This window comes from Melitaea cinxia, chromosome 22 (assembly GCF_905220565.1).
Source record: "Melitaea cinxia chromosome 22, ilMelCinx1.1, whole genome shotgun sequence".
In the NCBI taxonomy this organism is placed as follows: domain Eukaryota; kingdom Metazoa; phylum Arthropoda; class Insecta; order Lepidoptera; family Nymphalidae; genus Melitaea; species Melitaea cinxia.
The window spans coordinates 8949183-8962280 of NC_059415.1; the positions used below are offsets into that span (position 1 = coordinate 8949183).

Sequence of the window (13098 nt, forward strand, 5' to 3'; positions counted from 1 at the left end):
ATGTTAGAATTTGTATTCATTGAAATATTGTTGTCGAGTGTAACGTTACGTTTAACTTATTAATAAAAGTGTTGTAAAATTAAAGTGATTGTTTTGTATCCAAAATAGTTTTATTATGAAACGAATTATCACGACGTTATAGCACGAACATGATTGTATTGAAGATATTGTCGTCATATTCATGACGTCTGTTTATTAAGAAGCCTTCTGTAGAGACTCTTCTCCGTTATATATATATATATATATATATATGATAATTTTTTTAGTATTTACTTCTAGTTTATTACAAGTCGTTAATAACTTTTAATCTTAATTAAATATGGCTTTATTATTATTTTTAACCTTTTTGTTCGTTTTTTTTTTACTTTATCAGTCTTGCTTATGAGTCCCGCGGTAACATCATTCCTCACCACTATGAGTAGACTAGTACAGATCTCTTATAGAGATAAGTTCGCCCTTGCCAACATCCTTTGTAAAAATGATTTGCAATTATGTTTTTCAAAGTGCAATAAGTAATATATATAATTACTAGCTGTGCCCGCGGCTTCGCCCGCGTTGAAATTAGTGTGTCACAAAGTTTTGCCGGCAAACTTCCAGTGAAACTCTCATCAAAATCGGCTTAGCCGTTCCGTAAACCTTCCTCTTGCCAATGGTGGAGCCCTCTCTACAATGGTGTAACCGCATGAAAATCCGTTCAATAAATTTTGAGCGAATCGATCACAGACACTTTTGGGGACTTATAATACATTAACTGTTGCCCGCGATTACGTCCTCGTGGTTATAAAGATATGTATTACTATTAAGATGTTTAACGCAATTAATTTTTTATTTCAGTCACTTGAAATGCTTATCAAACTGAGTAACTTTTTAAAAGGCACAATTTAGTATAATTTAATAGTTATTTTTATAAAACCTCTCTATACACCACATTTTTGGTTTTATTTTCAAGCTGTATATGTTTTATACAAACTACCAACCCCTTAGCGATGGAATATCGTAAAATCCGTTCTTAGCGGACGTCTGCTAACTATAATCTACATCCCTGCCAAACTTTATCTTTGTCCAACCTGGATGGTTAGACCATCCAGCGGATTTGAGTTCTCGTGATGAGTGAGTCAGTGACCTTTCTCTTTTATATATATAGATTACGATGCATTATTTGGACACCTCCTCACCATCTATAGAGATTTTCGTAAAATTAGTTCTTAGCGGATGTTTACACCCCATAAGGACCCTACCTACCTACCCTACCTGCCAAATTTCAAGTTTGTAGCTGTTATAACAACTTTTAAACTTTCGCGTTGCATTATTATATTTTAATGTTCACACGGGGATTAACGCGAACAAAATTTTTTAAGGTAAAATATATTACCTTGAGGCCTGACGTTTCGGCCAGGTTACACCAGCCGTGGTCACAGGCAGACAGGAGTCTATATGAGGATATATTTTACCTTAAAAATTTTTGTTCGCGTTAATCCCCGTGTGAACATTAAAATATTGTAGCAGTTATAGTTTCGGAGGTTTCGTGATGAGTGTGTCAACCTACCATCCCCCGTTTTAACTCCAAAAGAGAGTTGATTTCTAAAGATACATTATTTGGTCACCTTTCTACCGTCTATAGAGCATACATTTTAAATTTCAAGTCTCTTACTTCAAAAACATAGGACTTTCATACAAACTTCCAACCCCCGTTTTAGCCCTTTAAGGGTCAAGTTTCATAAAATCAGCTCTTAGCAAATGTTTACGCCCTACAAGGAACCTACTTGCCAAATTTCAAGTTTGTAGCTGTTATAGTTTCGGAGATTTCGTAATGAGGGAGTCAACCTACCATTCCCGGTTTTAACCCCAGAAAGGAGTTGATTTCTAAAGATACATTATTTGGACACCTTCTCACTATCTAAAGAGCGTACATTTTAAATTTCAAGTCTCTTACTTCAAAAACATAGGACTTTCATACAAACTTCCAACCCACGTTTTACCCCCTTAGGGGTCGAATTTCGTAAAACCCATTCTTAGCGAATGTTTAAGCTCTAAAGGAGCCTATCTGCCAAATTTCAAGTTTGTAGGTGTTATAGTTTCGGAGATTTCGTGATGAGTGAGTAAACCTACCATCCCCCGTTTTAACCCCAAAAGGGAGTTGATTTCTAAAGACACATTATTTGGACACCTTCTTATCATCTATAAGGCATACATTTTAAATTTCAAGTCTCTTACTTCAAAAACATGGGACTTTCACACAAACTTTCAACCCCCGTTTTACCCCTTTACGAGACGAATTTTGTAAAATCCGTTCTTAGCAGATGTTTACGCTCTATAAGGAGCCTTCCTGCCAAATTTCAAGTTTGTAGCTATTATAGTTTCGGAGATTTTGCGATGAGTGAGTCAGCGTACCATCCCCAGTTTTAACCCCAAAAGGGAGTTTATTTCTAAAGATATGTTATTTGGACACCTTCTCACCATCTATTGAGCATACATTTTAAATTTCAAGTCTCTTACTTCAAAAACATAGGACTTTCATACAAACTTCCAACCCCCGTTTTACCCCCTTAGGGGTCGAGTTTCGTAAAATCCGTTCTTAGCGGATGCCTACGTCTTATAAGGAACCTACCTACCAAATTTCAAGTTAGTAGGTGTTATAGTTTTGGAGATTTCGTGATGAGTGAGTGACCTTTCGCGTTTATATATATTATTATAGATTATAGATTTGTGCTGTGTGGCTACGGCACTAAAGAATTTAGCCACCCTCTCTCTTCCCGTGGGTGTCGTAAGAGGCGACTAAGGGATAACAAGGTTCCACAACCACCTTGGAACTTAAGAAGCCGACCGATAGCGGGATAACCATCCAACTGCTGGCTTTGAAATACACAGGCCGAAGACGGGCAGCAGCGTCTTCGGTGCGACAAAGCCCGTACTGCGGTCACCAACCCACCTGCCCAGCGTGGTGACTATGGGCAAAACACATGAGTTCACGTTATTTTTGGCGTGAACTTGTGGAGGCCTATGTCCAGCAGTGGACTGTATAGGCTGTAATGTAATGATGATAAATATTTGAACCCTGTGTAATATCTGTAACCCTGGATTGGTCGTACGGATTACAATTTGTAATCCACCCTTACAAAATCGTAAATATCTAAAGGCTCAAGTTTACAATGATCTGTGATGTGGTCAGGTCAAGTGGTCAGTTTACAATGATTCAACAAGAGTTTAAGAAAAAAACTTAAGGACATTTAAAGCCACTCATTTGAAGGAGTTATTTATTGAAAATTAATTTAAAACTTATATAGTCCTTAGACTTGTGAAAACAAAATACATAAATAAACATCATAAATCAAAAGTAAGAAAAACAATAATAAAAATTTAATTTGTTATTTTATATTATTAGAATACACTGCTACAAACCACTCTGTTGAGTACTCATCTTGATATAATAATGATGAAGTTTTTACTTTCGGTACAATTTTGACGCATATATTAATCCTCTTGTTGTCCTGTTATCACATGAAAAGTGATAATAGTAAATATATGTAACTTGCGACACACATTTAATACAATGTCTACTTAGTAACAAGTTGAGCAATATGGTGAAATTTATCGCTTATTATCATTTTTAATCGTTCAGCTTGGTCATTGAATATGTACTTATATGTTAATCTAACATGTCTATCTAAATAAATAAAAGTTATTCACTAAATGTATTACTTAGCGTAAACCTCGAAAATCGCTGAACCATATTGTTTTCTAATGTTTACGCGAATTTTACTCATTTAATGAAACAACTTTTTTCGGATTTTATCGCGGTTTATTATTAACTTTTGATTCCCGACGTTTCGGATACTTTACAGCAACCGGTAAAATCCGAAAAAAGTTGTTTCATCGCTGAACCAATTTGACTATTTATTTTTAAGTTTAGCTTCTTTTACTCCTTTTCTTTGACTTTATTTTCGGCAGATTCTTACTGCAACAAAAATAAATATAATAACATAGATAATTGGAAAATTTAAGAAAACATCATGGTTATTTAATTTCCATGCTTTTGAAAGTCGCAAGACAGGACAACAGGACCGGACATTGTTTTTTAGATAAGTAAACATTCTATTTGGAAGACACTATTTTTTTTTCATTTTTTTAACCGACTGTTGATTGGGCTTCACGACGTAATAGCTAAATTAATTTAAAATATAAAAATCTATAATATAAAATAATAATATATTTACTATTTTTTATTTATATTTTTTTCAGTCTGCCAAAAGCTATGTATGTATGATATTTATTTATTTATTTTATTTATTTAAACTTACGCACATCAATACAAAGTTTTAACAGTATTACAAATGATATATAATAATAATTGTGTTTGCAGGTAAACGAAAAAAAACCGACTTCAATTATATCGACAAGTAATACAACGCAGGTAGACGAAAAAATAGTCAAGTAAATACGCATAATCAAAGATTACTCCAAAAGTTGTAATTAAATCTCAATAAAATTTAAATGTGACCACATGATAAACATCGGCTTTCGTTTAAATTAAAAATCATCAAAATCGGTTCACCCAGTAAAAAGTTATGCGTCTTTTTGAGTTTCCCTCGATTTCTCTGGGATCCTATCATCAGATCCTATTTTCCTTATTACGGTACCACACCAGGAATATTTTCTTTTCAACAAAGAAAGAATTATCAAAATCGGTTCGTAAACGACGAAGTTATCCCCGAACATACATAAAAAATATATATTATACGGTCGAGTTGAGTAACCTCCTCCTTTTTTGAAGTCGGTTAAAAATAGAATTTGCATCAGCTGCAACAAGCGGCCTTATCGCTAATACAGCGATCTTTTTCAGGCAACCTTTGGGCAGAGAGGACTAAATAAGCAGAACGATAATGACTAGTTTTTTATTAATCCATAAAATTGCATTTTTATTTGATTATTTTAAATCTTATATATAAAAATGAATCACAATATGTGTTAGTAAGCGCATAACTCAACAACGCCCGGACAAATCATTTTTTTAAATGTTCGTTGAAGTCCAAAGATGGTTTTTACGGTGAGAAAAATTCGAATAATTTCCGGGAAAACCCTAAAAACAGCCCTTTTCTTTTTTCCATACAAACGTTTTCTTACTAAAATGTAGAGTCAATTTGAACTTTATTGCTATTTAATAAAGTTCATATTAAATTACAAGCATTCACTGTTGTCTAAGCAATATAGGTGTGTTCCTAACGTCACACAGTTCAAATTAAATCATATCCATCAAAACAGTGTGCGTTTTCGCGTTGGACGATCTAATGTCGCGTTCCGAAACTCAAAAAAAGTGATAATATCGGGAACCTGACCAAATTGAATAGTCAAAAAATGTAAGAGCTATAGATCATTAGTACCTACTGATTTTTATTTTGGTTTGCCTCGCAATATTATTTCTATTATTTTAGTTTCGGCACGCGACATAAAATGCATTCGTTTTCAAGTCATTACATCTGTCAAACAAATCGCGTTAAAAGGGGTTTTATTATCTTTAATTATTAATTTAATATCACGTCACGATCAAGCCAAATCGGCGCGATCGGGTACGACGCGTCGCGCGTTCTGTGACGTAGACTTGGGCCACTTTTAAATACAATCACGTCGGTTAATAACCCGTGTATCTTTGTGTTTATGTCATTGAGGTACAGAATTTTTGAATATTTGTCACCTTTAGGTTCCCACTATCCCTTTAGATTAATTATTTTCCAATCAGGTTTGAACCCTAAGTTCGCCTCTAAGCTTGAAGCCCTCTAGCAGACATCCCAGTCGGGGTTTTTAAGTGGGTCACAGAAGGGTGGCCAAAGTTCGTGGAAGCGAAGATACTTTAGTCGCCCGAGCTGAACCTCACGTACCCCCTTATCATCAGGGTGACGGTTCTGTTCAGGAGAATTTTTTGCGCCGACTATTAAATATGTAGGAACAAAAAACTGCCACATTCCAAATCTTTTTGACAGAACGATGTCTGTCGGGTCCGCTAGTTATATATATAAAGTTAATTAAAAGTAATGAAATAAAAATGTAATAATTCAATGTCATTTATTTATTACGATTAATTTTATTGAAATATTATATCGTCTCCACAAAAAATCATCGTCACCATTAACGAAGCCTATGCTGTAATAAAATTTTACTCCTTAAAATCGATCGTTCGATCCCCTCATTTCAGTACTGTTTACTTCAAATTTAACTCTTACACTTCAATTTTAAATCCAGTTCCATAATTATATTCTCTCATTACTTTGAATCGTATTACAGTAATTCCTTATCTATATAATACTTTCCGGTATGTCGATGATAATTTCTGTTTATGCGCTATGCAAGATATTGTATATTTTTATAAAATACAAACTATTCGAAACTATTAAGGCTATAATAAAACTTGATATGAGTAGACTCATATCATACTAAGTTTTACTCATATTAATATTGCGAGGTAGAAAAATACTATATATCATACAAATCATTCTGGGTCCCTTAGGAAAGCGAATGAAACACTAAACGGCTAATCTTAAGTGCAGTCGTGCACACACAGCACAGCTTGTGTAAGTTTAGTAACAGTATCTAACTAATTAGTTATAATTAACGCTATGTTAGACTTTGACCATTTAAAAGTATATAAATACATATGTTATAACGTAAATCTTATATTAAATTATCAAAAAGTTCTAATAAAAGACAACAAAAAAAAGTGTCCTGAATTGTGACTTTGTTGCACCGAAGGTGGGATATATATTGAGTTTTCTACAGCCGAATTGAGTAACCTCCTCCTTTTTTGAAGTCAGTTAAAAAAGACTTCATCCAAACTGGCAGCGAATCATTTTAACTCTCTCTTCTACTACTAATCCTTCACGATTTACTAAAAATACCGAGCTGCGCTCGGTCACCCAGGTACTGTGTTATAACGTAACAAGTAATCGGGGATTATTAATGGAAAATATACTTATCATACATTGTACTAGAAAATGAGTACTCGGTAATATATCGTTTTAAGATATAGATAGATAAGTCATAATTATTTTTCTTTGATTAAATAGGCATATAATAATATTATTATAATAATATATGATGTACGTCCGTTCGTAGCTTTTTAACCAACTTCAAAAAAGGAATAGGTTGACAATTCTACCATTTTTTGAGTGTATAGCTTCTAACCGAGTGTATCGATTTTGATTAATCTTCAACTTGAAATCTGGTTCTTATCGTTTATTAAAATTTGAGCGAAATCTGATGTAACTTTATTAAGTTAAAACAAGTAGTACGTTATTTGCTCTATATTTGCCTAAAAGAGATAGCTTTTTAGTGAGAAGGACCTTTTGTACGTTTTTTTGAGGCTGAATGCTATAAATAATGATTATTATTCAAAACATACCAAATTACTATTGCTATCAATGTGCTAGTATCAGTTAGGTGATATCAACACATAGTACAATATTGTCAAACATCTTACGACTTATATAAAATAACAGCGCTTAATTTTTTCTTCAGTCGAGCTATACAAAATGTCGTGGCCACTGTGGACTAAAATTGCAATTTTTATACTTTTGTTAGTGGATATCGACGGTGCTAGAATTTTGGCATACTTTCCTACACCATCGATAAGTCATCAAGTAGTGTTCCGACATGTGACAAAAGAGCTTGCAAAACGAGGGCATGAAGTCACTGTCATAACAACTGATCCACTTCCAAAAGAAGAAGTGCCCGCAAATTTAACAGAAATTGATGTCCATGATGTATCATACAAACATTGGGAGGAATTATTTTTAGTTCACACAGGAAACCGAAAAGATGTTAATCAACAAATAAATATAATATTCGAGAAAATGGCAACAACAATTAAAATACAGATGGATACACCAGCTGTTCAAAAAGCCTTATCGAAGAAGCATAAGAAATATTTTGACTTACTTCTGCTCGAAGCTATGTATCGTCCGTTGCTTGGTATCGGTCATATGTTCGATGCTCCAATCGTTCATATTAGTTCGTTTGGTGGAGTTCCATCTATGTATGGTATTTATGGTGCACCAACGCATCCTTTGTTATATCCCACAGCCTCAAGACAAAGATCATACAATTTAACTCTTTGGGAAAAAGCAGTAGAACTTTTTAGGCATTTAGCATTAGAATATAAAATTTCAAGTATGTTGGAATTTGATTACCAAGAAATGAAAAAAGCTTTTGGAAATGATATTCCAAGTATTGAACAATTAGCAAGCAAGATAAAACTATTGTTGCTGAATGAACATCCAATTTGGGCTTCAAATCGACCAGTACCACCAAACATAGAATTCATAGGTGGTATACATCAAAGTGAAGAAAAAGAATTGCCTTATGTAAGTCATTTGAATTTACGATTTCGACGATTGATAATTTCGTTACAGTTTGGTTGAATTTGTAACGAATGAAATTGTTATTTATTAATTTCAATAAACTTTTTTATAGGATTTGAAATCATATTTAGATTCTTCAAAACATGGTGTGATATATGTTAGTTTTGGCACAAACGTGTTACCATCGTTATTACCACCAGAGAAGATTCGAATAATGACCAAAGTATTCTCTCAACTACCTTATGATATTTTGTGGAAATGGGACAAGGAAGTGTTACCAGGAAAATCAAATAATACAAAAATTGGTCGTTGGTTTCCACAAAGCGATCTTTTGAGTAAGTTAGTAAAATATTTTAGATAAATATGAAAAAGCAAAATGATACTATTCTAACGTTTGATCATGATAATCTTCGCACATATCAGATTGATTTCGGAGAAAATGTGGTTGGATAAGATATATTTTACGCATAAAGCATTACCGCAATAAATGTAATACAGAATATAAATTATATTTAATCTAACATATTACTAATGTATATCGACACGACAATATTACCTGTATTTCACACCTTTTTATAGTAGTACTGGATAGTAATCATAAATTACACTGCGATTACAAAATATATTGTTGATTTAGTCCTCTTTAACTTTTTGATATAGTTAATTTTAAAATTAGTTGGTAAACGTTTCTTTTATTTTACAGAGCATCCGAACGTAAAACTTTTTATAACTCAAGGAGGGCTTCAGTCAGCTGATGAAACTATCAATGCGGCTGTACCTGTAATTGGTATGCCGATGTTAGGAGATCAATGGTTTAATGTAGAAAATTATGTTCACCACAAAGTTGGATTACAACTTGACGTAACGACGCTAACAGAGGAGGAATTTCGAGATGCTGTATTAACTGTAATTAATGACAAAAGGTAAAATTAGTTAACTAATTATTTCAATTGAATATATTTAGTATAAAAATACTTATCACTTCTCTGTCACACCGAAGGCACTGCCCGTCTTCGGCCTGTATATTTCAAAGTCAGTCGTTGGAAGGTTATCCCTTTGGCTTTTTATGTTCCAAGGTGGTAGTGGAACAGTGTTATCCCTTATTCGCCTCTTACAACACCCATGGGAAGAGAGGGGATGGCTATATTCTTTACTGCCGTAACCACACAGCATATATACAGCAGAAATACTAATGCATTTTAATTTGTGGATGAAGAAGAAGTTTTTGAAGACGTGTTTGAAATCGTGAAAGACGAATTTTAAATTGTGATTATAATGTTGTATTTATTCCGAAAATGTAACTTATATTTCGAAATTGACTTGAGTCAGCTAAACTCATCATTCTTCAATTTTGAATATATTTGAAAAATAAAAATAAAATATATGATATGTTTGAAATTCTCGGTATTCAAAAATTGGATATAGTTTGTTGTTTTGAAGTAAAACTTCTTGAGAATCGTTGTGATTTGAAACTCGGTGAAAGGAAAATGCATCACGATAAAGAAAGAAACACATACGAGTAAACGTATAGGACAGAATGAGACAAAATACATTACTCTATGGCAATTACGACCTTTTCCACAAGACCGTGATCATCGTTGATACATCAAATTGCCACGACCAACCTTGCTACGAATTTTCAGAAGTTTCACTTCTGCTGTGTGTTAATTGCAGACACAGACTTTTTATTTATATTTATATTTTTGTTTCAGTTTTAAGAATAATATCGTCAGACTACGATCGCTCATGAGATCGTTTCCGATCAGACCATTAGATAAAGCCGTTTGGTTAATAGAACATATCATCGAGTATGGCGGTGATCACCTACAAACTCCATCGCGTGGTTTGACTTTGGCGGAATACTACGAAATCAATCTAATACTCGTGTTTTTGTTTATATTGTTAATAATATCTGTGACGGTAGCTTGTGCTTTAAAAGTTGTCTTAAGGTTGGCATACGGTGTTTATATTACTCATAAAAAAATAAAAACTTGTTAAGTTTAGTTAGCCTGCCCAGCGTGGTGACTTTGGGTAGCACACATGAGTTCACGCCATTTTTGGCGCGAACTTGTGGAGGCCTATGTCCAGCAGTGGACTGCGATAGGCTGAAGTGATGATGATGATAAGTTTAGTTAGAATTAAAAATTAAACCTCTTGTGTATGTATAATAAGACTGGTATTTAATATAAGTAATTTTATACCTTAGAATATATGATACTAATAAACTGAACAATTATTATTATCGTTGTTTATTTTTAGTCTTCTTTCTTTGCAATACTCCTCACATTTAGAAAGGTATGTGAAAAACACATGTAAGGCAGTACAATAATATTTAAAAAACTTTCTATTTTGTTCAAAAATAATTTTAATATTTAAAAACAATATTCGCAGTAAACTAAGTTCAATTAATTTAATTATAAATTTAAATCAATTGTAATTAATATTTATTTATTGAAATGGATTAATTTTATGAGTTATTTTTTGCAACTTAATCAGTGGTGATTGAGTTTTATTCTAAAAAAAAATAATTGAAACAAAAACCACCTTGCTACAAAAAACACTTTGAATACAAATAAATGTGTAATTGAACGATAGTAATAACATGTCCTAAAATAGGTTCAAGATTATCGCTGGGTGTAGATTGTAGTAGATTGTAGATTGCTGTGTGGCTACGGCACCAAAGAATATAGCCACTCCCTCTCTTCCCGTGGGTGTCGTAAGAGGCGACTAAGGGATAACAAGGTTCCACTACCACCTTGGAACTTAAGAAGCCGACCGATGGCGGGATAGCCATCTAACCGCTGGCTTTGAAACACACAGACCGAAGGCGAGCAGCAGCGTCTTAGGTGCAACAAAGCCAGCCCTGCGGTCACCAACCCGCCTGCCCAGCGTGGTGACTATGGGCAAAACACATGAGTTCACGCATTTTTGATGCGAACTTGTGGAGGTCTATGTCCAGCAGTGGACTGCAATAGGCTGGAATGATAGATTGTACAGTATGGCAATAATAAACGATGCCAGTATATACTCAACGGATAAACCAAACAGCTGTATCGGCAATTGACTTGATGGACTGTATTGATGGACTGTGTATTGATTCCGCGTTGGCGGAGAGGTCACAGCACTGGTTTGTGGCAATGGCGCCTGCAGTTGCCGGTTCGAACCCCGCACATGACAAGCATTTTTATTGGCAATACAGATGTTTACCATGGTCTTCGTTTTGGTGTAGTCCTTGTGGGTTTCCCCATCGTACTTCGTAGAACTCGTTTAGCCGTCGCTCCCGGTTGTTATCATGTACGCCTGATAGCAATTGCCACTCATAGTAGGGAATATATCCCTCAACCTGCATTGAAGCAGCGTGGTGTATTAAGCTCTGATTGTTCTCCTACATGGGAAAAGAGTCCTATGGCCAGCAGTGGGATATTATAGGCTAAAGCGATCGGCAATTTACCTTACAGAAGATTACAGTCAAATAATACTGCTCTCAATATTGCGTTCCTGTACTGAGTAAGGTAGTCAGAGCTTCCAGAAATCAATTGTATCTCTCGGTATCATAATTGGAAGTTGATGGATATTGTGGGATATTGTGGATAACCACCACTTCGTAGCGCTTGGCCCTAAGCTCGTGTTCGACTCCTAGCTGCGTTCCTTCCAATGGAGGGTTCTATAGGTGTAATAGATCAAGTCCCACGTAAATAAAATCCTAACTCTTTTTTAAATTTAAATTTGTTTATATAGACAAGTTAATCTGTTCTAGCATCGTTGTTCCTTGTAGAATGTTATTCAGTAATTTAAAGGCGTAATTAACTCTTTACGTGCTCATGAAAGCCTACAGAATGATTCTATCAAAGTAGCCCGACTACTTAGACAAAGTTAAATTCAAAAATGGGCTAGGATTTTTTTTCTACAAAATTTGATCACCTACAGACCCTCACATTGGAAGGGACGCAGTTGGAAGTTGAACGCTCTGTATATATCTTATATAAATAAAAACGAATGTTGCTAAGCTCATAACTCGAGATGGCTTGGCTAATTTTTTTTGTATGTTCCTTAAGGGCCACGGAAAGCTTTAAAGCTTAAATTAAAATAATAATAATAATAATAATGTTTACTATTAACTTTTGACAGAACAAAATCTGTCCGGGCAGTACTGAATACAATTTGAAATTGATTAATTCAATTTGAAATCTGTATCATTATCTCAAAATTGCATGCATGGATGCAATTTTAAGAGAGAGAGACCATGCTTGCTGTAAAGTATTTGAAACGTCATCTATATACAAATAAATAAAATTGGAATGTCTATTTGTAATATTAAAATAACTGCTTTTTACTAAATGCATATATAAAACACATGAGTTCGCGTTGTTTTTGGCGTAAACTTTTGGAGCGCTATGACCAGCAGTGGACTGTATAGGCTGTAATGATGACTAAATGCATATTTATACACGATACTAAACGGTAATACACGGTAATATGTACACGGTACATATACCAAAAGAACATTTTTTACCATTTTTGTCTGTCTGTCTGTCTGTTTGTTCCGGCTAATTTCTGAAACGGCTGGACCGATTTTGACGGGACTTTCACTGGCAGATAGCTGATGTAATAAGCAGTAACTTAGGCTACTTTTATTTTAGAATAATAAGCAAAAGAGTATATATACGTGTGCGTATCAAATACATGATAGTGTGTGTAATGATTTTTTTTTTCATTAATTTGTATGCATTATTAGAAAAAGTAGCATTCC

The 13098-nt window shown here is 34.1% G+C and overlaps 1 protein-coding gene across 1 annotated transcript; it reads left to right on the forward strand.

The window, feature by feature from the left end:
• The first annotated feature begins 7520 nt into the window (after positions 1-7520).
• On the forward strand, positions 7521-12151 carry LOC123664600 (UDP-glucosyltransferase 2-like). The gene is made up of 5 exons (XM_045599118.1): positions 7521-8351; positions 8461-8683; positions 9052-9271; positions 10061-10297; positions 12106-12151. The coding sequence occupies exons 1-5, from the start codon at positions 7521-7523 to the stop codon at positions 12149-12151; spliced, it is 1557 nt and encodes a 518-aa protein (XP_045455074.1).
• The last annotated feature ends 947 nt before the right edge of the window (positions 12152-13098 follow it).